At 45.7% G+C, this 27,872-nt stretch overlaps 1 protein-coding gene across 14 annotated transcripts in view; it reads left to right on the forward strand.

The window, feature by feature from the left end:
• Positions 1–27,872, forward strand: part of ADGRB1 (adhesion G protein-coupled receptor B1) — a 293,273-nt gene that overhangs the window by 153,544 nt on the left and 111,857 nt on the right. For all 14 annotated transcript variants that reach the window (XM_063327633.1, XM_063327630.1, XM_063327629.1 and 11 more), the window contains 7 exons: positions 889–1,083; positions 2,123–2,191; positions 6,843–6,951; positions 7,890–8,033; positions 11,349–11,424; positions 15,408–15,510; positions 16,710–16,753. In XM_063327633.1, coding sequence (XP_063183703.1) covers positions 889–1,083; positions 2,123–2,191; positions 6,843–6,951; positions 7,890–8,033; positions 11,349–11,424; positions 15,408–15,510; positions 16,710–16,753 — 740 coding nt within the window. The remainder of the gene's footprint in view (positions 1–888; positions 1,084–2,122; positions 2,192–6,842; positions 6,952–7,889; positions 8,034–11,348; positions 11,425–15,407; positions 15,511–16,709; positions 16,754–27,872) is intronic.

Below are 27,872 nucleotides of genomic sequence, written 5' to 3' on the forward strand. Positions count from 1 at the left end.
CCCTAAATGCTTGTTACAATGTTATAGTTACAAGATATAGTATAGCATAGTTATATATATATAATATATAGCTGTTACAAGTTACAAGTTATATAAGTATAGTTATATATATAACATATATACAAATGTTATCATTACAGAAAAAAAAAAACACAACCAAACAAACAAACAAAAAAAAAACCAAAAAAACAAAGTCAACAAGGAAAGCAGCGTTTCCATGTGAAAGGGAGATGCCAGCTCTGTCCTGCTCTTCTCTTTTGTCTGCTTAAGTTGTGATGCATGGACAATTTATGGACAACGGATGGTTCCTCACTGGGTATTTTAATAGCTAGCTTGTCAGAATCCAGGTCCTACCAGGTCTTTCCTATCACATTATTAGTAAGAATCTCTATGATTGTATCACTTTTGAATAAGCCATTTATTTTTTGTTAGTCTTAAAATCATGGTTATGATGAATTTCTGCTGATACCCTGTGGCTTGCCTCAAAACATCATTGCCTTTATAAGAACTGCCTGCTCCTGTTCAGGACAAGCTACGGTCTGTCTTAAAATAGTTTCAAATTAGTTGTAAGAAAACAAGGTTCTGGGGCAAAAATCTTTTGTTTGCTGGCCTTGGGTTATGAACAGAATAGCGTCGGTGTAGTAGAATAATCTGTTCTGAACCTACATACAACCTTTCCTTTGTGGGCATACAGAAAATTTCACTTCTGCTCTCCTACCATTTTAAAAACATCACAGGCTTTCAGGCCAGCAGAATTTATCAGATTCATCTAGTCTGCACTCCGAATTACAAGGAAGGTCAAAAACCTTCCCCCAGCAATTCCTTCACTGAGCTCATTAACTTGAGTTTGACTGTCACTAAAGAGTTTGTCATGTTTCTGTTTCTCAGACCAGGGAACATCTTTCCAAAGCTCAGCGGGGGTTGATGGTAGATGGGCTGTCAGAAGTGCTCCAAAACCTTGTGGAAATCTCCCAGGATGGGACCAGCTACAGTGGAGACTTGCTGTCCACCATCGATGTACTCAGGAACATGACAGAGATCTTCCGTCGGGCTTATCATAGCCCAACTTCTGGGGACGTGCAGGTGAGCAGAGATGCATACCCTGGAGACCAAGGCTAGGTTAGAGGTGTGTGTGCATGCACAGGGGTCAAGGTTGGATTACTTCCTTTGTAGCTGTCACAATGCTGATGAAAAGATGAAATATTTTCTGCCCAAGTGAAAGGCCTTTGTGTGTTAACAGACTCTCCTTCAGAGGTGGTTCTCCCTGGTTTATAAAGTAAGAACTTGAAAACCAAAGTCACTCTGAACTATTTCAACCTGATAACACAGTATTGTGGAGTCTAATTGATATAAGAATATTATTTGGAAGGGATTACAGCTTAATTACTAGAGGTAGGATGATCCCGTGCTATTGGATACCCAAGTGGGAGAATGTATTCGTGGCTTCTCATCCCAGGGTTTTACTTTCAGCACTTGCATGCAGAGTGGCTACAAGATATACCCTTGGGACAGGTCATCACCCCATGGCTTGAAATATTAAACTGATCCTGCAGGATCTGCAATAGGTGGCAAAACTAGAGAAAAAAAAAAAAAGTCTTGAAATATCTCCTTCCTTCTCATAGTGTGCTGCAAAGACACCATCATGCACAGCACCCTTTTGATCAGTCACTGCTTTTCTTGCCTGATTGCAGAATACAGAGGACCATAAGGTTTCCCTATGCTGGAAATAAACAAGAGAAATAGCAGAAAAAAGGATAGGAAGGGATTTATAGAATGCAAGGTCATCTGGTTTTAACCAGTTTCTGACAGACATCTACCTAATATGCTATTAAAAACCTTTAGTAATGGATACAAGACATATTCCCAGTCCAATGCCTTATCAGATACAGTAGTCAAAGTGAAGGCCTTTGGAAAAAGGCCTTACTAAAACCTGTTTTGCTGTTAACATCCTTGAGGGCAGAGGCCTGTGAAATGTTGTGGGACCCTTTGGGAATGGGACCATGAGAGCCCTCTTGGAGAATGGTTGATTCTCACATGTTCCTTGCACATCACTGTGCCCTTCTTTGCCTATGCTACATTTGGCTAACCACCTCTTTTTTCCTCTTTTGTCTCCCTTCTCCAGAACTTTGTCCAGATCGTCAGCAATCTTTTATCAGAGGAAAACCGGGACAAATGGGAGGAAGCTCAGCTGGTATGAACGTTCAGCACTTTCCCTGAAACAAGACAGGCTTTCAGGACAGGTTTAAGCCATGACAAGGGAAAATTCCAAGTGTCTATATGACCTCCTAGCTGTTCTTGCCCATGACGTGTTGTGTGCAACATGTATCTGTTTCAACCATAGACCACAAAATATCTCCATCCACCAATGCTATTCTCTTTGGATAAATCCTTATGATGAAAGAGACAGACAATCCAGATACGGTCAGCTGCAGTCAACTTCAGAGTTGACTGCCAATCAGCTGATTCATGCAACTGGTCATGCGGGCGAGCTCAGTGCCAGCCTGAGTCATATTTACGGAGTAACTCAGTGAGCCACAGGATCTCAGCTCTAAGCCAGAGTGTCTGTGTGAAAAACTGGTGGTGAATGCCAAATTTTGAGTATCTCTCAGAGGTCAGGCTTGGTTTGGAGTTGAGCTTCTGGTTCTGCTCAGCATGAGCTGAGCAAAGGTTCAGTTATATTACTTTATTTCTCTCTTCTCAAGGTTGGGGGTCCTGCTGAATAATTCTGAGGCTAAACCCTTGTGTATCAGGGGAAGGTGTTGTTTGTTTTCTTATCCATGTCTCATTTGCCCCTTACCTCTTCTGCCCCAGTTGAACTCTCTGTTTGGGCTTGTGTGAGACCTATTCCTTGTCGCTTTCACATTCTTTTGGTGAGCTCTTCGGCTTCTCGGTGCTGTCATCTCACTACAGCCTTTGGGGATTGCATGAGAGTTCTGCCTCAGATGAGCAGCTCTGGTGGATGGGCCCATCCTAATATCCATTCCTTCCATGTTAATTCCTCATTATTGCGTCTTGGAAGAGAAACACCAGCACGCGTTGGTCTCAAGCTTGAAAAAAAAACGTGGACAAGGAATATAACTCAGCCTTTGTGAGAGATCAGTCCTGTGGAAGGTACCCAGAGGTGTGAATCAGAACTTGGGAGCTCCTTTTTAACCAGTGTTTGCTGCTACAAAATTCCTTGGAGAGGTCTGGAAATATGAAATAATCAAGAAAAAATCACCGAGCACAAAAAAGCAACCCAGAGTTCAGTTATACTAACACCAACCAGGGAAGTTCTTTGGGAAGAACTCTTAACAACAGGTGCTGTCACAATTGTTGGTAGTCCAGAACGTGAGACAGGGACTTGAATACAGTTTCTTCATGCAACAGAAACCACCAGGAGCCAAGTAGCCTTACGAACCTATCCTTCGGCTCTTTTCTCCCTGAGATCTGGTGGCTTCCCATTGCCTTTGGAAGAGTATGACATGGTCTGGCTCCAGGACAGATAATGGTCCTGGGCAACTGGCTGTAGATGGCCCTGCTTGAGCACGCAGGTTGGAGCAAATGACCTCTGAGGTCCCTTTCGAATTCAAACATTCTGTGATTCTGTGAGTCTGTGACCAAATACTCAGTTTCAAGCCTATAGGTGTGTGAACATATTTCAGCACAGAGCAAAGGAGACTATCAAGTTGTCATGACAACAGGGAAACCCTGTTGATCCCCTTAAAAACAGCTGCAGCTTACGCTCTGTGTCAATTTATTCCCACTGTCTTTCCTTACACAATCTGCTCTTTACACCTATAGATAGATACAGCCCAGCTTGCTGCCAGCACCACCGTAACCTACACAAGGAGTGGGCCCATCATGGGGAGGCAGTTTACCTGGTGCATATTTTAGTGGAAACTGAGATAACAGCCAACACAATGACTTTAGGACATGGAAATCTTCAGGCACTGGATGACAACGGACATTTTAGCAGTCTCTGTCCTTCTCCCTCAAAGCTGCTGGACAAAACTCATACCCCATGTTTTGCAAGATGAACCAGTTCTTTTAAAACAACATCTTTGGGTCCTCATTAAAATTAAACCCAACTTCATCTCAGTCTCACATCCCAATGTTCTGCAGCCCCCCAGGCAGAGGTGTTGTTCAAGAAAAATAAAAAACAAAACAACACAGAAAAATATTCAGAGAAGGACTACCACTTTTTCTGAGGAGATTGTATTGGCCATTATGTGATAAAAGCCTGAAAGACAATGGCTAGTGTAGCCTAGGGTTAATTTAACCTTGTGATTTCGATCTGTAATAGAATATAAAAATAGCTTCCTCACTCACTTCTCCTACTTACGTGCACACCCACTGTACTGGCAGGGCTTTTTGATCTGATCCTGATACAGTTTTAGTGTTACCAAACTTCCTTCAGCTAGATAGGGAGATACTCATGGCCACTCCTGTGCTCTTTGCCCATACACTCACCAGCTCAGCCTTCCTTCTGCCTCCATCCCATCTTGTTGCCCTACTTGTCCCCAGCTGTCCCTTTGGCTCTGCTGAGACACCTCAGGATGTCTGGATTATGATGAGGAATAAAAAATGCTGTGAGAAAGGTGGAAGAGTAAAATAGGAGATGTAAGGAGCTGAACTGCTTTTCCTCTGCCTCTCGTGGTATTTGCTAAGCCCCCGTAGGCAAACGTACTTTGAGGAAGAGACAGGTAGTCAGCAAAGTTCATTTCAGAGGGATTATCTTTTATGAAATCTGTCACTGGAAAACTAGTTATTGTTTAACAGCCTTGTGTTAGCCTGGCAAAATACAGGTGAAGAAGAATTATTGCCAATAACTTTATCACTGGGGAAATACCAGGGAAGAAAAAAGAGACAAACAGACTCCAATACAGGCCAGGCCCAAGAAGCAGTAACTTGGTTGTTTGGAGAGTGAGATCCTGCCAACAAAAAAGGAAAGCACAAAGCTAGACCCTACTCCACTCTCACGAGACCCTTCCTGAAGGACTGTGTCCAGCTCCGGAGTTCCGAACATAAGAAAGACATGGACCTGTTGGAGCAAGTCCAGAGGAGGGCCATGAAGATGCTCAGAGGGCAAGAGCTCCTCTCCTCTGAAGACAGGCTGAAAGAGTTGGGATTGTTTAGCCTGGAAAAGAGAAGGCTCCTGCGAGACCTTGTAACAGCCTTTCAGTACCTAAAGGGGGCCTATAGGAGAGATGGGGAGAGACTCTTTATCAAGGAGTGGTGCAATAGGACGAGGGATAACAGTTTTAAACTGAAAGAGGGGAAATTTAGATTAGATATCGGGAAGAAGTTCTTCACTGTGAGATTGCTGAACCGGAACAGGCTGTGGATGCCCCTTCCCTGGAAGTGTTCAAGACCAGGTTGGATGGGGCTTTGAGCAACCTGGTCTAGTGGGAGGTGTCCCTGCCCAGGGCAGGGGTGTTAGAATTTTGTGATCTCTCAGGACCCTTCAAACCCAAACCTTTCTATAATTCTATGATTTTCTGGATAGGTTTATCTGATCTGGTGCGAGATTTGACATTTCACTGTGGAGGTCCTTTGGTGTAGCTGCTTCAGTGGAGTGATAGCAAAATTATCTGTCCTGGTCTGGGTAATGTTTTATGTGCTCTCTCTCAGTAGGTAACATATACATACCATCAGAAGTAGTCCAAATAATTATGTTTCTCAGGCCAAGTATCACAGTACCTGAGCATTAGGGAAGTCTGAAGCTTGGTAATCACAGAGTCACAGAATGGCCAGGGTTGGAAAAAACCTCTGGAGATCATCCAGTCCAACCCCCCTGCCAGAACAGGGTCACCTAAAACAGGTTGCACAGGAACACATCCAGGTGGGTTTTGAATGTCTCCAGAGATGGAAACTCCACCACCTCTCTGGGCAGCCTCTTCCAGTGCTCTGCCACCCTCCAAGTTCCTCCTTATGTTGAGATGGAACTTCCTATGTTCAAGTTTGTGCCCGTTACCTCTTGTCCTGTCACTAGGCACTACTGAAAAGAGCCTGGCCCCATCCCCCTGACACCCACCCTTTAAGTATTCATAAGCATTGATAAGATCCCCCCCAGTCATCTCTTTCCCAGACTAAAAAGACCCAAGTCCCTCAGCCTTTCTTCATAAGAGAGATACTCCAGTCCTCTAATCATCTTCATAGCCCTTTGCTGTACCCTTTCCATCAGCTCCCTGTCCTTCTTGAACTGGGGAGCCCAGAACTGGAGCTCAGAAAGGCTCTCAGAATTTGACAAAGGGCAAAGTTTCAACATGAACACATGTTCACTCTGGCTCAGTGTCTCTGGATGTGCAATTGCAAATGCCTTTGGCTTGTTGACAGCCAGGTTGGGCCAAATACTCCAGACAATGGACTTGGAAAGAAAGTGGAGCTGCATTAAATCATGGCTGCTAAGAGTCTGTCCTAGTGTGTTTCCCTTCTTGCATTAACTGTGGGAACAGGACCATAGTGAACATCAGCATATCTTATCTGCTCTGGATGGGGTTGTTGGTAGTAGAGGTAATCCTAGGGAAGGAAAGGAGATGGGCAGATTATCTTCTGCTCCAAAGAGTCTCAGATATTTCACTTTGTTTTAAGATATTGCCCTCCACCCTAAGTTTTACCAATCCGAATGCCATATTATTTTTTGCCTTTTTTTTTTTTTTTCTAGGACTCCTTTTAGGATTTCAAAGTCCTCATTCTTTACAGCTCCATAATATTGCATTATATTCAGTCTATGTTTCCAGTACACGCGTGAGGACAGAAACCTTTTGCCTCAGACAAACTTGCCTTTAGTATCCACTATCCATATAATAGTGGATACTTAGTAGTATCCACACTACTAAGTATTCTCCCTCTCTCTGCAGATAGGGCCAAACGCCAAGGAGTTGTTCAGGCTTGTGGAGGATTTCATTGATGTCATCGGCTTTCGCATGAAAGATTTCCGGGATTCCTACCAAGTGACGGACAATTTGGGTGAGCTGATTTGCACTCCCCATGTTGGGTAGAGACCCCGTGAAGCTGTTATTACTGTGCAATATGTACAACCTGGGATGTGGGGAGGGAAGGAAAGAAGGCAGCAGGTGGTGGAACATTAAAAGGTCTGGGGAAAGACGTGGATGATCATAAGTATGGGGTGGCTTTTCTCCAAATAAGTTAGGACTTCAGTGTGAAGAAAGATGTGTCCATGGAGAGATCTGAGAGATATTTATTAAACCATGAATGGAGAACAGATGACAAACTGGGCAGAATTAGTTGCTCCCTTTAATTTTTTTAACACAAGAGCTGTGCAACAACTGATGAAGTGATCAGGCAGCAAGAAAACATCAGGCAGTGTTTGATTTACGCTGTATGCACAATCACAGCATGGAACTTGTTGCCAGACAATGTTGCAGAAGCCAAAAAGTACAGATGGGTTCATGATGGGATTAGGAAAATGCACAAAGGAGAGGTCCATTGGTGGCTGTTAAAGTTGATGGTCTGGATACAGCCAGACCTGTGGCTGTATCTGGATACTGGCTGAGGAAGTCCTGCTGATTGCTGGAAGCTAGGAGGACAGACCAAGAAATGTCTTGCTCTGCTCTTTCTCACGCTTCTTCTCTAAGCAGCTGATGTTGGCCACTCCTGGAGACAGGACGCTGGAGTAGACGGACCCCTCTTCTGCCAGGTTTAGTGAAGGCAAGTCCTTTTCAATGAACAGAAGCAAGAGCCCTTAACAGTCCTTAACAGTTAGTGTCATCTTCCTTCATGCATAGACATTACCTGAAGATAGCATCACTCCTATAGCTGTCAAGATCCAGCTTCACTTGTTCCGTAATCTGATTTCCCACTATTGCCTCCAATGGGTTTTTCAGCACATGGGAATTTATTGAGGCTGGTTTTGCTTACTGGTTTTATTTCTTCCTTCCCTCTAGTCCTCGGCATTCACAAACTACCTGCCAATGCAGCAACTGACATCACCTTTCCCATGAAAGGCTGGAGGGGCATGGTTGATTGGGCCAAGAACTCGGAGGACAAGGTCACTGTCTCCAAGAGCATCCTGTCTTCAGGGCTGACAGGTAGGGCACAGCCAGGACACTCCAGGAGAACATCTCTTCATTTTCTAAGATAGGTTACTTCCATTTGGCTGATCTTCAAATTCTCCTTCCAGCTCAGCTGGATTTGCTCACAAAATCTTGGTCACCAAAAGCATTGCTGTGTTCAAATAAGGCTTTCAGATGTGGCCTGACCAAGAGTCAAATCTAAACTCCTGCAAAAGTTTAAGGAGTGCCTTGATGTGGGTGTATATCCTCTCCTAAATAAGCAGCATATTTAGAAAAGAGCAGGAGTTCTCACAAAAACGCAGGGCAATACTGCATTGATGGTTGCTTCTTCCAAGGCTTCTGAACCTGGGAAGAAGTAGAAACATCCCTGTGTCTGTTGGGTCCCTCTGTCATTGATCCACATGGGTGCTGAGCTAAGTCTACAATCCTCTGCAGGCCATGTTGGGTGCTGAAATGAGTCTCTTGTGACTCCCTGAAGACGCTGTGTTGCCGTTAATGGTAGAGAATGGTAGTTGTCTCTATGAGTACCATATAAGATTGGTTAACTAGGACAAGAAAGGCAGGACCTATAGGGGTGTGGTTCTGCCACCTATCACCATGGCCTTGTAGGCAAATGATGCTGTAGATGGCCTCCATGTAAGGGTAAGCAGCTGGAGGGCAGCACCTCAGGCAGGGTCTGCTGCATGGACAAGCTTTGCTAGATTGTGGTTTTATGGCAGTTGTGTGAAATGGCCTGTCCTCAGAAATGAAATGCATAGGCATTTATCACTGAGGTCATTGGCTCCACAGCAGCGCATGGATATGAGCCAGAGTGTGAAGGCGGGACCACTGGGTGCATCAGTCAAACTGGCCTCACTGCCAGGTCTGCGAGGAAACCTGAAGGGTTCTGAGATGCTCTGATGGAACATCCAGCCGTTACATGGCTGTGAGTCCCAGGAACCAACACCTTCTCACCTTCTGGCAGAGAGCCTTAGCATTTGGCAGGATTAGGCTCTGGGTTTTAAAAATCAGGACCCTAAACTGTGCCTATTGTGGGGAAATAGTGAGTTTTCCTTCTAGATTCCCTAGTGCTGTGTGTGGCACTAGTGGCTTTGAGAACCAAGCTGCTGGCTGCTGCATCAGGCTGTGGTTTCCTTCCCTGGGACTGAGACATGAGACTGTGAGTTGTTGCTATCAGAAGACCTTTGGCCTCTTCTTGTCATACCAAGACCTCTTGTCACGGGTTTCCCTACTGGGGATGGAAACAACACAGATGACATTTCTATTTTGGCAATCTGAGGCCAAGAACAGCTAAGTGACACCCCCAATGGTAAACAGTGAGTCACTGGCAGAGCAAGGACCACGTCCAGCACTCCTTGGGTTTTGTTGTGCCTTGAAGACAACATTATTGTTCTGGGAGGGTTATTACAGCTTGCTTAAGGAGGTTGCCGAGCCTTCACCTTTGAAAACCTTTAATCACTTGTTGGACTAATTTCTGGCACCAGTCATAGGCAGAGCTGATCCTGCTCTGGGGCTGAGGGCTGTCTTAGAGACCTCATCTACTTCCCCATGGTGCTGTTTTCCACATTTCTATTACAAGCATCCTCACACTGAGCTGCTGTAGGGCCCCCGAGCAGCAGTTACTGTGCAAACAAAAGGCGACATCTACCCCAAAGTGTCAATTTTGCATATTCCCTCACCTCTCCATGGTGTCCTGTTCCACCCAGGACTGTACTGCCTCTGCCTTGTTCAGCATCCCATGCTGGTGCTCTCTTTTCGAGGGCTTACATGATGATTAACAGTGGAGATGCACCTCTATCAATTTTGATCCTTGCCTTTCCTTAGCCACAGGAAATAGGGGCAGCTATCCTGAGCAAAAAGTGATGAAGACAGGCAGCTCGATGAGACCAAAACCAGATCCCTTCCCTGCTGGGTCCTAACATTGCACAGTTGATTTCAGTGGGACAGTACTAATGTACATAGTTGGGTGATGTGTCTCTTGGTCTGCAGGCCTTGCAAATACTGCTGGTGAGTGAACATCACTGGGGAGATGTTACATAGCTAAAATGCAGTGCTGTTTCAGCTGGGTATCACGTCAGAGGATTTCTTTTTTGTGTACCAGGAGGGATGGACAATTGCATTATTACAGATCTGTCCCAGACCAAAAGAGACAAGCCTCCACCTCTATTACAACCAGGATCCTTTGCCTTCCTGGGAGGGTGCTGTGATAACCCAGCCTGTGAGGCTTAGTGTTTTTCTTGCTCATGTTCTCACAGGAGCACACATTGCTTCCGTAAATGCCCTACCGCATCCTCCGAGCACAAAGGGAAAACTCTCTTTGAAGGCAGCAGGATCCCTGTTTGCATGGGGGTTCACGGGAGAGAACAGAAGACTGTGCCGGCTTTCCTAAAGAAGCAAAACTTATGCAATTGCTCTGTAAGCCTGTCTGTCAGCCTCTCCTAGTTAGGTTTTCACCAGCTACCTCGCTTGAGCCCGGTTTGACAAAGAGGAAGAGAGACATGCAGAGCTGTGTGTGCCCTGCACTGATGGAGTGGGTACAATCTAAGTTCAACCTCAGTACAAGACATCCGAGAAGCTTCATATTAGGATGCTTCCCCAAGCTTCCTCAATTCTGCTTTTCCCCCAGCCACTTGCTTTTTCCTCCTCCTGAAAATTCAACCGCAGGGCTACCTCTGTTGCATGTGCTTTTTCTGGGGAAGTTCTTGCTTTTTGCAGCTGGACACTGTGAGACAGAGGAGGAGGTGGAGGAGGAGGGAATCAAGTGACATGCCCAGAGGTCACACAGATGATTCAGAGGCTCATCTGGGACCATGGCCCCCATGCTCTCCTGAGGCAGTTCATGAGTTTTGGGGTTAAACTGGGCACAGTGGGACATCTCCCCTTCTCAGCTGTCCCTGTCAGCCCAAGTGCAGCTCTTCTCTCTGATGGCTTGATAGCTATGGATGGGTCCAAATGCCTCTGGGTAGCTTCAAGAGACCTTTTGCCACTCTGCAGATTTGCCCACTGTGGTGCTGTTGGAGAGATTAGTGGGATTTCTGAACGGAGGAGCACCAGGCCAGTCATTTGGGATGAATGAGCCTTGCACAAGGGCAGACACCTGGGGCACCAAGTCACTCCAAAGGCACTGAGCCCTTCCTTGGGATCAGTGGAGACCCAGCGTGGTGACAGCAGGCACTACATTCCACCATATTGGTTCTGGTATTGGCTATGTCCCAAAAAAGACCATTCCATGAGAGGTTTAATCCTGTACCTGGGTGTCCCATGGGGACAGGTGACATCTCAGTTGTCTCAGTGCTGTTGTCTTCTTCCCTTTACTTTGGTGTGCTGCAGAGACGGGCGACTCCTCTGTCTTCGTGGTGGGGACCGTGCTGTACCGGAACGTGGGCAACATCCTCTCCCTCCAGAGGTAAGAGGGGCTGCCTGAGGAGGGTGAGGAACTGGGAAATTACCAGGCTTTCCTGATGATCCATCTGGCTGCAGAGCCCTGGTCTTCCAGGGAAATAGCAAAGGTCACTGGGTGCGATAAGACAGACTTTAACTTGGCAGTGCAAATATTTTGACCCCCATCAACTGATGTTGCATGTTCGGGTGGGGCCAGGCTCATGCACCACAGACATTGCTTACTGAAAGGGGCAGGAAGTTTTTCTCTGCCTATGTGCAGCAACGTGCACCCCAGATATGAGGGTAGGCTCAGTGCTGTTGCCACTGTCACACCCCTGCCTGATATCCTTTCCCCTCCGGGAACAGATTCTCACACTTCCCTCCTCATCATGAGGGATTTTGGGGGGCTTGATAGATGGGGGATGCTCAGCTGCCCTGAGCCTCCCAAGCTACTGGGGAGCTGCCAGCCATGCTGAGCCCTCCGAGAGCATCACGGCAGAAGAGGAGAGGAGAGTAGCAACATGCCTGGCTGCACATGTCTACCATATTCCCGGTCACTGCAAACCGCCTTGGGCACCGAAGCTTTTGTGTTCAGCACTCCCTTTCCTTTTCTTCTCTCCTCTCCCTTGTTATCTTGCTCTTTTTTTCTGAAGCTGGTACTGAGGCAGTAAATTAAGCATCCTAAGGCACCTTCTAAATCTGTTCTGCACTGATTAGCGTGAGCCCATTTACCACAAACACCAGGGCATCTCTCCTCACCGATAATCATTTAAATACCTACAGATTTAGCACTGGCAATGGCAAAAGAGCTCCAAGTGAGTGCAGAGAGGAATTAACAAGCTAGCCAACTGTACTCTGTAATATCTTCTATTACAGCACTGGGAATTAGATCAGAAGGGCAATAAACATCATTGGCTCAAATGATCCAGCGGTATTTCAGCTTTCTCTGGCTAAGCAGTGAGTGAGCTCTGAAAACCAGCAGCTGCAACAGCCACAGCCTCTGAACAGTGTTCCCGTGGGAGATCTGATTTAAGACTTTCCTTAATTAAAGGACAGTCCCTCTTTTAAAAAATCCAGAGTCCTGAATCACCTGTGAAGATTAAAAGGAAAGAAAAAAAAAAAGAAAAAAAAATGAAAAAAAAAAGAGAGTACCTCTTACTTCACCACTGTGCAAATGGACACAGAGAGAAAAAGGGGAATGTCTTTAAATAACCATATACCTGTATAGAACCTGCCTATGGGATAGAGATATTTCTGACCACAAAGGAGAGCAGCTATTCCTGGGTACACACAAGCAATGAGGGCCCAGATCCCCTGTATGACCACAATGATTCAACACCGAGTGACTTTTTCCTAAAAGAAAAAAATGTAGATTTAACTCAGCAACCAGCACCAGCTAAACTGTTCCTAATTATTCCAATTTACCTCCCCCAAGCAGCAATTCCTTATCTGAGCCACACATTGCTCTGTCCCCTCTGATCCAGGGAGCCCCATGGTTCTTGGCAGCTGTGACAATTGAGATGGGGTACACAGGATGCCTGATTGTTCAAGACAGGGAGGTGAGCTGTGCTTGGTCGTAGGTGAGCGCTGCTGCAGAGGATGCGTTCAGCAATTGGAGACTCAACAGTCTGGCACCTGACAGCCCTGTGTACCAAACAGCATGTTTACAGCTGTTTGCACATTCTTTACTGCCATGCAGGAGCCCTCAGAGCTCATCTGACCTCCTGTCCAAGTCAGATCTTGATGCGGTTTTTTTGCTTCCCAGAAGGTGTGTTGTGACATGCTTTTACAAAAGACGACTCACCTTCCTGAAAGATTCCCTGTGATGCTGAATCCCTTGCCTCCCCCGGCAAACTGCTCAGATGCTTAATTACCTTCTCTGCTAGGAGACTGTCTCTTATTTTAAGGTTTAAGTGCCTGACTTTCACTTACAGGCACTGGGCCTTTGGGTGGGTGACTGAGAAGTCCCACACATGCAATGAGCTGTCAGACATGCCTTTCAACAGAAATCTTTTATTTGGTTTTCTAGCACCTGGATCAATTTTGTGTCTCTCCTTTGAACTGTCTCCCCTGTTTCCCCCATCTTGAAGTGGAATTGAACCCAACAGCACAGTGGCGTCCTGACAAGGAGGGGTGCAGAGAAAAAATGACTGCTTCACTTCCTTGTTCCTGCACAGGATCACTTCTGTCCTTTCTGTCACAGCTCTTTGCACTGAAGTCAATCTCCTCGGGTACATTTTGGGTCACAGCTCCCCGGAGCAGAGCCTGTAGCTCTGCATGCAGACCTTGTGCTCTCTAAGCTCGGATGCATTTCCTGACTCTTGGATGCACTAGGACAACTTCTGATCGGGCTGTGACTATGCAAATAACTACTCTGTGCTAACAACTCACTGAAACACCAAATACTTCTCCTGGTTTTGCTTACTGCACTAATCCTCATGTGGTCCACAGCCTTCAAAAGGATATTTCAGTGTCATCTAGGTTGTTCATGCAAATACTCAACAGCACTGAACCAGGAACTGACCCTTACAGACCCAGCTAATAATGAAGACATGCACTGGTGTTTACCTTTCAGCAGCTCCTGGTTTTAGCTTACCTACAGCTGCCTACAATTCAAAGCTTAGAGTTGATATTTACTCCCATTGGCCTTCCCCTTTGCTCTTCCTTTGTAGATTGATATTTGTGCTTTATTGCTTCTTTCTGTCTTTCTTTATGTCTTTCTTAAATTGTTCTGGTTTTGTCTTTATCCTGCTGAAATAATGTTGTTCCCTCTGATGTTGGTGGAATAGTGGCTTTCTGAGCATCCACTTGCACATCAGCAGATGACTCCAAGGTTTTTTCTGTTTCTTTTGGAGGTTTTTTTAACCCACTCGCTGTTAATCAAGGTCAAATCTTTTCCATGTAATTATTTTGTAAAAGGATGATAAGACCCAGAAAGAAAAGTGAAATATTTTGCCAATGTCTGTAGATTTGGTGGAGATTTGGATGGGGAAAGATTTCTCTTGCCCATGGGTGCAGGAAGGGCTGGGAGCAGCCTGATGCTGGGTTACATCTCTACTACCCATTCCTTCATGGTAAAGTTAGAGAGGCAGTGTTTTCAACTGATGGTAGAAACTTTTGTGTATTTAAACACCCAAGTCTTTTCCTACTGAAGAAACACCATAAACCCCTTTGTATTTAGATGTCCAGGGAAGTGCTTACAAAGGGTTTGGTTTTCCAGGGGGCAGGAACACAAGTATGGGAGATAACTTCTCCCTTATTGCCTCTTCCAACAGCCAAATCTCCTAGGGCTGCCAGATTTATTAGAGTATTTGTCTGGGTACAGACATTTAGACATCCACATGAAAGGTTTGGCCTCTTTCCATTTGCTTTTGATCCTCAGAGGATGGAGATATGTACCAGTGCCTCTAGTAATGAACTGGACAGGATGACATGCCACCCCATGGATATGCTGTCAAAGGCCACCATGCCCCTGCCCAACACTTACTGCAGTACAGATTAAGTCAGCCTTTGAGAGGAAAACCAGTTGTGAGTTGTTGGGTTTTTTTAGTGTTTTGGGGTTTTTTTGGTTGTTGGTTTTTGGTTTTGTTTTTGGGTTTTTTTGTGGGTTTTTGTTTTTGGTTGTTTTTTTTTGTTTGTTTGTTTGTTTTTTTTATGAAAGGACATGAAATGAGCTCTGTTTCTTCACGTCAGCAACAGAAAATGGGTCCAGGACCATTTACTTACTAGGTTAGATACAGCCTTTAAGTCCAATGGTTTTAGGTGTCTATGCGATTATAAAATGGTCTGATTCCTGGAGGAATAAATGTAGAGTGTCTGTGAGGGGAGCTCAAAGGGCAGAGAATGGGGTCTATCTGCAACAAGTGTCTTTAATTGTATTTTAAAGTAATGGGGCCAACTCCTTCTGCACTAAACCTTGTAGCACCAGTGACTAATGCAGTGGGATTCATTGCTCTGTGGAACTCCCTTGGTCCCCTCTAAAACATCTCTTTCCCCTCTTCTTCCCAGGAACAGCACTGTTCTGAACTCCAGAGTCATCTCTGTGACTGTGAAGCCATTTCCCCGGTCTCTCCTCACCCCTTTGGAAATTGAATTCTCCCACTTGTACAATGTAAGTCTTTTCTGGGAACCTGCATCATCCCTCAGCTGTGTTTGCTTCTGCATAGCCAGAAAGTGTTGGTGCAAGGAAGGAGGTGGTTTTGCTGGGCTACTGAGACCTCTTTCCATTGCACGACCCTTCAATCTCCCTTAATGCAGGCTGTCAAGGCACTCAACTGCCACCCTGGGACCGGGTTTGTGGTGGTGTCCTGTTATTGCTTGCTGCCAAGGATGCACTGTATGAGTCAGCCTTGCAAACCTCGTCTGCTCTGTACTCCTTGCTCAGGCATTGCCAATGCAGGAGGAGGGTGACAGCACTACTTGCACTGGGAACACAGGCATACCTGTCCCAAATTCACACCGTTTTCATTGTGGGCATGACCATAGGAGGAGAACTGTGCACTCATTAAAAAATGGGTATAACAGTAATCTTCCTTGTCAAGGGGAAGAGGGAAGGGAGAGGTTGTTTCCATTAATACTTGCAATGTTCTTCGCAGCCCTTAGATACAACTGCAGACATGAGTATTACTGTTCTGATTGGTGCTTTAAAACACAGTTGAAGATCCCCTCCAGGTTCCCCTGCTCAACCCTAAACAGATATATGTGATGGACATTTATATACCCCAAGGCCTGTTCTTGTTGTGGGTTTCAGACATCCTCCCGAGGCTCTGCAACATGAATATTAGATCCATCATGTCTTTGCTTTGGACTTTCCTGGAAGGATTTTCCAAAGCTAAGACAGTTGCAGCTGGAGTCAGTGGTAAACCTCTTCCAGAGGGCTTTAAACACACCTGACCACCTCCTGCAGGTCTGTGTCTGTTCTGAGTACTGTGTCCTACAAAAGCACATCCTGTATTTGATCCACTTTCCAGAAGGGAGCAGCAGAAGGGTTCTGTGTGAGAGGAGGAAAAGGGAAGACCATCAGTTAGTTGAGTCAGGAAAGATTCAGAGTTGAATCCTTCTACAGTGGTGTTGATGCAGAAGAAACTGAGGCCCATTTTACTCTTGCCTTTCAAGCCAAGAGTGAAAGAAACTTGTCCAAGGACTCAGATCTGTGACCACCCATCTAGAGTGTCACAGACACACACATCATGCTTAGAGTAGTAGAAACTGTTCTACAGACATGGATATTTCATTCTAGTTGCTCCAAATGCTCCATAAACAGCACAGCAACTAATTTGCTTCATTTTTTCCTTTCTTCTCTCCTGGCAGGGAACCACCAACCAGACCTGCATCTTGTGGGATGAAACTGATGGGTGAGTTCTGTGGGTTTCTCTTTACTCTCACAGGCTCATTTGTTTTGTTTTGTTTTGTTTTGTTTTGTTTTTGGTTTTTATTTTTGTGTGAAGTCATCACAATTTTAGCAGGGATGTGTAAGTTTGTTGCAGCTATTTTCTGTCTCTACTTAGTTTTTTCTTGTGTCCGCCTTCATGGCTGGCAAAGTCCTTCACCCTGGTGGGGGGTGCTTCACACCTTCTTTCTGCATTGTCTTTTAGTGCCAGTTCAATTGGGTTTTATATTGAAAGATCTGCAATTAAGTGTTGATAGTATAGCCCATGAAGGGCCTGTGTGCCAGGAGCGTCGCGTATCTGTACCAGGGAAACACCCCTCAGTGTCCCAGCAGGGATGTTCATGTGGGTTTCTGCTCACAGGGAGGAGCGTTTGCATTTTCCTTTGACATTTTGGACCCTGGCTTACATTTTGCAAAAGTGGCCTTTGATTTCGACTCTTCCAATTTTGGATTTTCCTGCATGAGGAAAATATGAACTGTGACCCAAGATTGTAGAGGTTAGATTGCCTTAAATTGAGCTCAACGTAGTGCTTGGCTCTCTTCAGTGCTCACCCCAAACTGGGCACCATAAGGAGAGTAATGCAAAATCAGAGCCCACTGTTGCGAATATGGCCTGCAGGGGTGAAGTATGTGTTGTGCTGGTGTGATATAGTAAAATGATTTCTGCACGGATTCCTGAAATGACTGGTGTTGTTCGGAAGATGTTGAGCGCTGTGATTGTGGTCAGCAGAGAAAAAAGAAATCCCAAATTGCCACAAAGTTAGCACCATAAATCCCAGATCGGAACTAGTTGTCAGAAAGTACGTATCTAAAAAAAAATTAAGTACTCTCTGAAAGTGTGGTCTTAAATCCCGAGTGAGCTTGACAAGGATACAAAGTATTTGATTTAACAGTGTTTTTACTTTGCTGATTGTTGTATCTCAGTTTGAGGACCAACCCGACTTCTGCTTACTGTCAGTTTCTCTCCTTGAGATTTCATGCATTTGGCACATACCTCTGCATTTACTATTATTATTTATTATCATTATCTGCAGCATCTGAAAAATGATTCTATTCTTCTCTTTTCGTGCTCCATTAAGTAGCGTATACACATAGGCGGGCAACATATTTGTAGCCAGCTTACTGTTCTCGTTGGTCTGTGATTAATTCGGCATGTATGAATGGATCCAAAACAAAGCTGAAGAACCCAGTGGGACTCTCTGCTTGTGAAATCACACCCATGTTGTAGCCCAGGGCAGAACTGGTCCCTCTGGGTTGCAGTGAAAATTGCTCCAGAATTAGAAGACAGTTGAGATGCAGGAGCCCCTTGGGTGCTATGCTGACCTCGCATGGCAGCATGCAGGTGAACCTTCACAAAAGTAGTAAAATGGGATTTTATCATATTATCTATGTGCCAGAGAACAGACTGAGTCTGTAGGTCATCCCAGAGTAGAAGGTTGTGTATAGGTGGGCAGACTCAGGAGGAGGCTTGGATTGGAGCTGGCCTGCTCTGCTAAAACTGTTGTCTCTCCATGCTGGAATGGGATTAAAGCATTTGTATACAAATACATTTTTTGGCAAGCAAAGGCAGAAGTTGGAACCGGTTCCCCTCCTCGTCTGCACATCATCTCATTGCTCTTGGCTTTCTAGCTTCTCAGGAGAGAATGTCCAGAAGGATGGAGGTGTTTCCTTGCCATGCTCAGAGCTGGATTTAATTACCTATAGTGTGAGTAAGAAAAGAGTAAAATCCTGTTTGCACATGGCTGGATCTGAGGGATAGGAATGGCATTCAGGCTGGGTACATATCTTCCAGAGCTGGCACTGAAAGGTGCCTGGTATGAGAAAGATGAAGGGTTGCCCAGTGCTGAACGTGGCTTGAGAAGCTTGAATGCCATTGCTGATCTTGAGGCAAAACAGTGCCCAGTTGAGCATTATCACCTCTGCTTTGTCCTGGGAGGTCTGGCTGCTCCATATACTTGTTCCCAAGTCTTGTCCGTTGTTTTTTGTCTCTCTAGAACTGTGGGGTGTTAGGAATGCTTTCAGTTGTTAATCCTTGCAACTCCATGGCATCAAAGGATGGGGTCACAGATAAGAGTTGAGCAGGCAGTTTCTTGGTACCAATGTTGTGGTTCAGTTGCCAAGGATGGTTTCCAAAACCCCAGCAGATTGGTTGCACAAATATCGCTGCTAAGACTCTGCTTTCTGTGTGTGTTGGGGGATGTGTGCATGTCTGCAAGTGGTTTCAACCAACATTTGCAATCTTAAGCAGTTGTAAAAGTTAAAAATGCTTATGTCAGCAGATTTTGCTAGGGCATGTTCCAAAGCTAGATCCAATCCAAGCTCTGGCAGTGGGAGCTGCCAAGCTGTTTGTGCAACATTTTAAAGCTGATTTGCTACCACTTCTGCCTCCTGGGAAAGTCTAATGAAAGACAAACTATGCAAACCCTATTTTCCAGGCCTGAATGCTCACCTGAAAATTGAATGGCATTCTTAAGCTAAGAGGTTTGCATCACTGTTACAGAATCACAGAATGATAGGGGTTGGAAGGGACCTCTGGAGATTATCTAGTCCAACCCCCTGCCAGAGCAAGGTCACCTAGGCCAGGTTGCACAGGAATGCGTCCAGGTGGGATTTGAATGTTTCCAGAGACAGAGGCTCCACCACCTCTCTGGGCAGCCTGTTCCAGTGCTCTGCCACCCTCAAAGGAAAGAAGTTCCTCCTCATGTTTAGGTGGAACTTCCTATGTTCAAGTTTGTGCCCATTACCCCTTGTCCTGTCACTGGGCACCATTGAAAAGAGCCTGTCCCCATCCTCCTGACACCACCACCACCCACCTTTTAAGTATTTATAAGCATTGATAAGATGCCCCCTCAGTCTCTCAGTATTTCTCTTTCTCCAGAATGAAAGGACCCAAGTCCCACCAGTTCTGGATAATTGTTTCCTGTTTGGAGCAAGGATTTTTAGGTTACACCCTGGACCTATTGCCTGGTATGTGGTAGAGATAATGGTGACCCTGAGCCAGGAATTCCTGATGTTCAGCCACACTTATGTGGGTTCCTCTTTTTGCTCCCCTCTTTTTCTTCCTGCCACCCCTCTCTTTAAAGTGGAGGTTTTCCCATTGATTAATCTCATAAGTTATTTGTGCAAGTCACAAGAATCTCAGGAAATCCCATTTCCCAGCTCTGAACAATTTAATGGCTTTACAACTTTATTTCCCTGTTATTCACCCTGCCATATTTCTGGTACTGCCCAAGCCAGCCTTCTGATGGTGTTGCTTGCTCAGAAGATACTGCTGTCTCTTAAGCTTGCTCTTTTGCAGGCTCTCCATGATCCTGCTCCAAGGTTGGCAGGCCAGGGGAGCCTTCCTTATGTTCACCGTCATCCATCCAAGGCTGTGGATCTTGGGGATCCAAACTCCACCTGATTCCAGTGAACCAGCCTCTGAGTTTAACCCCTCGCAGCCTATGTGACTGAATGGGTAAAGAGGCAGGAAACTGGAAGCAATCCTCATGTGAGAGCTCCTGCCTGTTACTGCAGCCACATGAGCTTCCAATCCCATCCATAACATGCTACAGCCCTTTAAAGGCCACTTAAAATCCATGGGCCGTGAAGGGTTGAACTGTAAAATTGCAATTAGAAGGGACAACTTTCATGTGGCCATGTGCTTCCTCCATGACAGAGTTGTTGAACTGAGCACTTTTTAAAAAAAAAAAAAGACCAAAAAAAAAAAAAGGGAAGAACCCCTGAGTGTTCATTCATTTGCATTTAGATAGATATTTAAGCTTGTAATATTAATAATGGATTTTTGATTTATTAATCCCAGCCCCTTTGAGTGACTGTTAGATTCGTGGGTGGCACCTCTCCATCTCTTTTCTCTTCCTCTTGCCCCCAACTCTTCATGTCATGAAATAAGAGGGGAGAAGATCAGGGACTAATTTCTGTTGTGTTGGGTGCTGCAAGTATGATTAATGAGCTCAGCACCAGCTGGGTAAATTGAAAGTTGAAATCGGAGAATGATTTGGGATTCTCTGGCTCTCCTCCAAGGGTATTCATCTGGAGTAATTATTAGCTGTTTAGCTTGCTGCAGTTAAAACCCAGGCAGGATCTGGTCTCCTGCTCCCTCTTTCTCCTGCTGGAACAGAGCAGAGGGTGTTGATGGATTCAGTCATCTTATGTGCTTTCATGTTCTTATGCATCTCCAGATTTGTATTTCTCTCCTGACTTGCTCTGGTGCACAACAAGGATGCCATGTGGCAAGGGGAACTGAAAGACTGTTGCCAAAATTTGTTGTTAAGATTCACAGCATTGCTTCATGGCTGCAGTGGAAGGTGCAGGGCTAATTTGTGTTAGAGACCAGTCCCGCCACCCCATGGGACAGATAAGTCTATGCACTTAGACCTCCAAAGCTGGGTTTTGGCATTCTTTGTGCGTGAGATCAGGTCAAATGATGGGGACTGTTGTGAGATGAAAGGGAACAGACCCAAGCCATCAGGCGTCTGCAGAGAGACCATGGGATCAGACTGACTGTCTGCTGCCATACATAAACCCACAGCCACAGGTGAATGCTAATTCTCCCCTCCAGCGTCCCCTGCCTTGGTGACAGCAGGGACCAAACCAGCTAGCTGAGTCTTGCACTGGATCACGTTGCATGAGAGAGCATTGTGCCATGTCCCATAACTGCAGAGACTGTGATCCAGCAGGTCTGCATTGCCAGGGGACCTCTCATCCCACAGGGAATGCTGGCTTTTAGAGGAGCTGCCTGGCTCCAGCCACCAACTTTGCTCTGCTTCTCTGTCTCCCAAATGAGCATAATGATTACTAGGCACTATAATAATTGATCTTGAGAGGCCTTCCAAACCTTCATAAATATTTGCATAAAAGGCTTTTTGCTCTTAGAAGAGAAAGTGCCCCAGGAGTTTTGATTCAAGGACACTCTTACCTTCCCTTGGGAAAGATCATCTGTTCCAGTAATTAAAGCCTTTAACCTATCTAACTTAGGAAATGCAGACCGCGCTGTTTAAGAAGGTGCCCCATGTGTAGCAAGGTTAGGCATGGAGAACAAGACGAACAGTGCCTCAGCTAATGGGGCAAGGCTAAATCACATCCTCCTGGCTCTGGGCGGGATCTGATGCCCAGCCGAGGTCAGGCAGAAATCTCCCCCGAGGGTTTGCAACTCCACGGAGCAGTGTTTTATGATGCTGACAAACAAAGTATGCTCTCAATCTGTCCCCAGTTGAAGACTTGCAGGATCCTAAAATATAGCTCACAGATGCTGAGGACAGTCCTTTTCGTGGGCTCTTTTCAGACAGGAACCACTTGAGGTGCAGGGTGTATATTGGTCAACCATCCTTTGAGGGGATGGTTGATAGAGCTGTGTGAACCAAGGGCTGGAAGACCTGAAGGTGATCACACAGAATTGCAATCCACAGGGAGAGATCTGCAGTGTCATAATAAGTTTGTGGGGGTGTCTTTGTTTGTTTTCTCTGGAACAACTCAGAGGAGCCCCAAAAACATCCTAGAAGAAGGTATTGCCTATCAGGCATCATGATTTTTTCCATAGGGTAATTGGGCTCTTTGGTGTGTTTATGGTCCAGCCATCCCATGAGTCTTGCAGTGCAGCTACTTTGCCTGAAATTCCTGTTTTCAGTGTTGGTTGTCCAGTGTCTAATCTACAGAGTCCCAAGCTGTCCAAATTCCTTACTGCATGTCATACATGTTTACAGCGAAGTCGTGCACTTATGCGTGGTGCAAGGCGGCGTGAGGAGCAGGACACCTTGTAGGTTCCATGGGCTTCACCCTACTTTTTGAAAGCCTCTGATGCACTGGATAAAGAGAAAGGCAGGGAGTTTTCTTTTCTATGCTTTCTGGGACTTTAATGCAATCTCAGTCTTGGTGGTTACTCACTGGTTTCCTTTGGAGGGCATGTACAACAGGTCCATTTCTTCTTACTACGCCCCTCCACCAGAGAAACGTCACAGAGGGGTCCTATCTACAGCATCCCATGGACACTTCTTGCTCATCACATCAGTTGATCCATCTCCCAGTGCCTGTCTTTTGAAGAAAGGTTTTCTAAAGTAGGGAAACAGCTTCACTTTTCTTCTGTCCATCACCTAGTGCATTAATGGCCCTGCCAGAGCTGTAGATCAAGTGGTGACACAGCGTGTCTATGCTGGCAAAGATGGATGAGTCCCCCCAGGTACAGATAGGGAGAGAATCTGTTGCAACCCCGAAGTCCCATGAGAAATCAGTGCATTTCTCTCCTCTTTGAAGCTATGCATGACATATAAATTATATATCTTCTACTTCAACACTCCAGCTGGTTCTGAGGGAGCAACATCGCCAGTGACATGCCCTTCATGTGATCCCATGCAGGGTGTTTGTGCTGAGGTTTGCCAGTACCCCTGTTCCAGGTCTATTGCCCTTAACTGGCATCTTCATTTTTATCACTACCTGCAAATGCTGCCTTTCCTGAGTGCTCCTGTGGAGGTACTGAGAGGATGTCTGTGAAAGAAGACAACATTGTGCTTGCTAAGCCTGTCTATGCAGGGGCATGCAGGGAGGTTAATCTGAATATTCCCATTAGTTCCCCTGTGTCAAACCCAGTAAAAAGTACCCTCAAGTCTGACTGCACTTGCAGTGTGCAACTGGGCAAATTGAATTATGGCCCCAGGAGCCCCTTTCTAGCCCTGGATGAGAGTAGACAAAATGGGACTAATGCAGTAAAACCCAGTCACACCTCTAGAGCCTGAGCATTTAGCTCCCTGGCTCAACCTGGGCTCTGGGGTTGATGGAAGCACCAAGCAGAACTGCTTCCAGGGAACTATTCTCTTCTGCCTTACCCCAAAGCCAACCTTTCCCTGGAAACACCTTGTCCTCTGGACTTCCAGGTGCTACAGAGAAGAGGTGGTCCAGCTCCTGGTTAGCACAAAAGAGCTGTCACAAGGTTCCAGTGGACCACAGGGCTCTGCCCATCCCCATTCAGGAGAAAAGTTGCATTTCTTTGGCCTTTGCTGAGCTACTGCCCAGCAGTCAGCATTGTCTGTGGGACCGGCAAAACAAGAGTTGGCTTATTCTCCAGTGTCTTTCACTGCACAGGATGCAGGAGAAGCTGAGCAGCATGATACAGGGCTTCTGCTGCCTGCCAACAGAGCACGGTTTAATGGCTTTCGACAGAAGGGAAAAGGGGGAGAGGAGAGAGGATTCAGAGGCTCTGAATCAAATGCTCCAGCTTTTCCCTTGCTTCCCTAGTAAAGAGGTCAGGACTATGGGTGGAATAAATTAATTCCCTTTACAGAACTAGCAGAATCCAGACAATGAGACCTGGAGGATGCTCCCACTGGGAAGGGGAGTTTGGTGGTGTGATTGGCAACCTCAACTCTATGCTCAGTGTGTACTGTGAGCCAGAGCACCATGGAGCTCAGGATGACTTGCATGTCCACATGTGTGTGTGTGTTACGTATTCATATAAGGACACACATGCAAAATATGTGCAAGGATATAAGAGGGTGAATGTGTGGGAACAAGTGAGTTCTGATGCCCGAGTGTGAGTACAGACATTTGTGAGTGTGTTTCTGTGCACAATCAGGGTGGCAGGGTGTTATAGAATCATAGAATGGTTTGGGTTGGAAGGGATCTTAAAGATCATCTAGTTCCAACCCCCTGCCATGGACAGGGACACCTCCCACTGGACCAGGTTCCTCAAAGCCCCATCCAGCCTGGCTTTGAACACCTCCATGGATGAGGCAGCCACAGCTTCTCTGGGCAACCTGTTCCAGTGTCTCACTGCCCTCATGGTAAAAAATTTCTTCCTGATATACAATCTAAATCTCCTCTGTTACAGTTTGAAGCCATTATCCCTTGTTCTTTCACTACATGCCCTTGTAAAATATCCCTCTCCAGCTTTCTTGTAGGCTCCCTTGAGATACTGAAAGGCTGCTATAAAGTCTCCCTGGAGCCTTCTCTTCTCCAGGTTGTTTTTGGTGTGTTAGTGTTGAACATACGCATGCGTGAGATATGCAGGTATCTGCAAGTACAAGGCATTATGTGTATATAAGTTTGTGTGTGAGCAGCACAAAAGTACATGTGCATGTGTAAAAACATACACAAGTACCCAGAGAAGGCTGTTAACCCAAGCCATCCTTCATTTCTGCAATGAGTTTCCAGCTTCACGTGCACAATTGTCCTTTGAGTGACACAGGACTAATTTCTCTTCTAATGCTTGGGAAAATTGCACTTGTAGAAGACTCCAGTGTCTGAATTTGTGAAAATATTTACTTTATAACCAGCTATGGTATGTGGGTTTCAAGGTCTCAGTGTTTTTGAGCTCAACAGGTGTGAGGATGAGGAGGAGCAAGTCCCAGGCACTTGACCCAAACTGCACAACAGGATTATTTCATACCATCGGGGGGTTGGACTAGATGATCTCCAGCGGTCCCTTCCAACCCTATGATTCTATGATTTTATATTCAATGTAAATTAGAAAGTTTTCTGTGAAGTTCTCTCTTCCTTGATGGCTGTGATCCAGAGAACTTCTTGCCCTGATGCCGAACCCCTGAACTCTTCCCTTCCACCCGAAGCCATAGCGCTCCCAGTGTCCAACACTTGCTATCCCCTGCTGGGAGTGCACAGCTCCATACTGACACAGTTGACCGAGTATAATCCTTGTATATTTTATATTGGTATTGATATTAATATTGTCTCTTTAGTGTTACTAATGTTAATTATCTAGTCTTATTCTACTAAATCTGTTTATATTTCAACCCTTGGGTTTCCTTGCTTTTTCCCGATTCCTCTTTCCAGGTTGGGAGGGGTCATCAGGTGATAGAATAATTGTCTAAAAAACAATAAAACGTTGTGGGTTTCTCAAACCATAACAACAATATATGTTTAAACACATGCAGGAGTACAGAGTGTTTGTGTGTGTGTGTGCAGGGGTGTGTGCACACACTAACCTCTGCGCAGCATGCTAGGCATGCCAGACAGGGGTTGCATGTTTTGCCTACATCTCTGCCCGCTCTCTTTATTTACAGCTGTTTGCTCTGAAGACACAATGCCCTTTTCTTGTATTCCCTCTGCAGATGGGAGGGGTTAGCTTTAGCAGCCACGTGCCTTTCTGTGGCCATCTGCCATGGAAGTGTCAGGCTGCTGAGGGCTTTTGGTGGCATGTGTTAGAAGTCCAACTTGACTTCCCAGGTTGCAAGAATGGAGTCCAGGCCCACTCCCTGGTGCATTTCTGCTGCATTTCACTCGATTCTTGTCTGTGTAGTACCTTACATGTGCTGAGAATTTAATAACACACTACAGGCATCTGTATGTGCTGGTGGAGACCTCTGATTCACAGCTCCAGGCCTTTAAGTGTGGGGGAAAAAAAGGAAGGTGGGGAAACTTGAAGCCTACCCTTGGTGTGCTCTAATTCCAATGACTCAATAACCAACAGCGTGCAGCTTTGAAGCAACTTCAAGGCAGGCTTAGGTGCATAGAGGAGAGACAAACAGCTGCACAACTGGGATGCTGAGAACCCTCTGCATGTAAAATTCAGAGTAGAGCCAGTGTAACTCATGTACTTTGCTGGAGTGATTTTATTCTGCCTTTATGAGCACAAGAAAGCCTGTCTGGATCCAGAGCAGGACTTCCCAGATGGTTCAGTCTCTAAACCTGTAGATCCTATCACCATCCTGAGGATATAATATCTGTACCCTCTTTTTGGCTTTGCTGGAAGCTGGAGGCTGAAGAGCAGCCTGTGCGTGATGTGAGGAGGGTGTGATATGACCACAAGTACCTCAGGGCCAGGTTTGTCCGAAACACAGACCATCAGCACTAGGTAGATGCTCAAGCAGGTTATGTCCTATGTGTCTCTGTTAAGAACACAAGAAAAAGTTTCCCTGTCAGGCTCAGCTTTCTTGCAAGACTCAGGTAAGTTCAGATGAACTTATTAAAATGCCTCATTTTTGAATGACTCCGTGAACTACACCGGCATGCAAACCAGAAGCACAGCAGTACCCATCATCATCACAATAATTTTATACTGCTAAAATTTGGGCGACCTCAGTATTTCTTAAAATCTCTTGACAACCATGTAAGAGTTTGTTTTCATCTTTACTGACTGGGCTAAAGAAAACCCTCCTGAGTTGGTATTCTTAGTAGGTCTCTTCTCTGCTTTGTGAATCAGCCACAAAAAGCCATCAGCACACATTCCATAGCCCAAGCAATGGATTGCCCCACAGCAGGGATCCTAACTGGTTGGGGGGGACACAATATTGTCCCTTCCAGTGCCAGATACCTTGCAGAGCTCGCACTTTCATGATGGGAGCCCATGGGAAATAGTCAGGGCACAGAGACAGGCTGATGACTCCATGTCATTGCTCAAGGGTGGGTAGGACTGATGGACATGGGGGAAACGTGCTGAGAACTGGCACATTGTGAATAAGAATGGTGGAAGTTTGGCCCTGTTTTTAAAGAGGAGAAAAGGACTTGTTTTCATTTTCACCTGACTGCTTGTGCACTGCACTAAGAGATGAAATGTTCGGCTAAAATATAGCAGCAAAAAGAGGACACAGTGCCTCGGATACAGCCTTCGTCTAATGATGAACTTTCTATATGTCTGGACAAATCAGTGTAAGCTTTGTGCCTCAGTTTTCCCCGAGTCTACTGTACTAATAACATCAGACAGCTCTTCTAAATGTCATGAACTCTAGGAGTGAGGAGCTCCATTAAGTGATAGTAAGTAGCAAAAATAATATTATTATTTGTCACTGAGAACTGATTATCTAAACGTGAGCTTTATGATTGAATTGGTCATCCATGCAAGATAAGGTTACATGGTGTCTGCTTTGCCCATCACGCCTCTGTCGTGCGAGCAGCAGCGAGTACCGCAACGTGAATTTTAGTCTTCATGAAGTGGAATGGGACCAGGGAGGCTCAGGGCAATCACTGCAAGACTGAGCACGTGATGGCACGGGACACCAGCCTGTTCATCCCACCGTCTGCCTGAGCTAACGGTGGCCTCTGAGCTGCGTGGCAGAGCACATTAGCAAATGCGTGCAGCATCCAGCCCGCTCTGACAGCTGGCTCAATGTGGAGCACGGCAGCATCTCCCACCGCATGGA

The sequence above is a fragment of the Chroicocephalus ridibundus genome, chromosome 2, assembly GCF_963924245.1.
Source record: "Chroicocephalus ridibundus chromosome 2, bChrRid1.1, whole genome shotgun sequence".
In the NCBI taxonomy this organism is placed as follows: domain Eukaryota; kingdom Metazoa; phylum Chordata; class Aves; order Charadriiformes; family Laridae; genus Chroicocephalus; species Chroicocephalus ridibundus.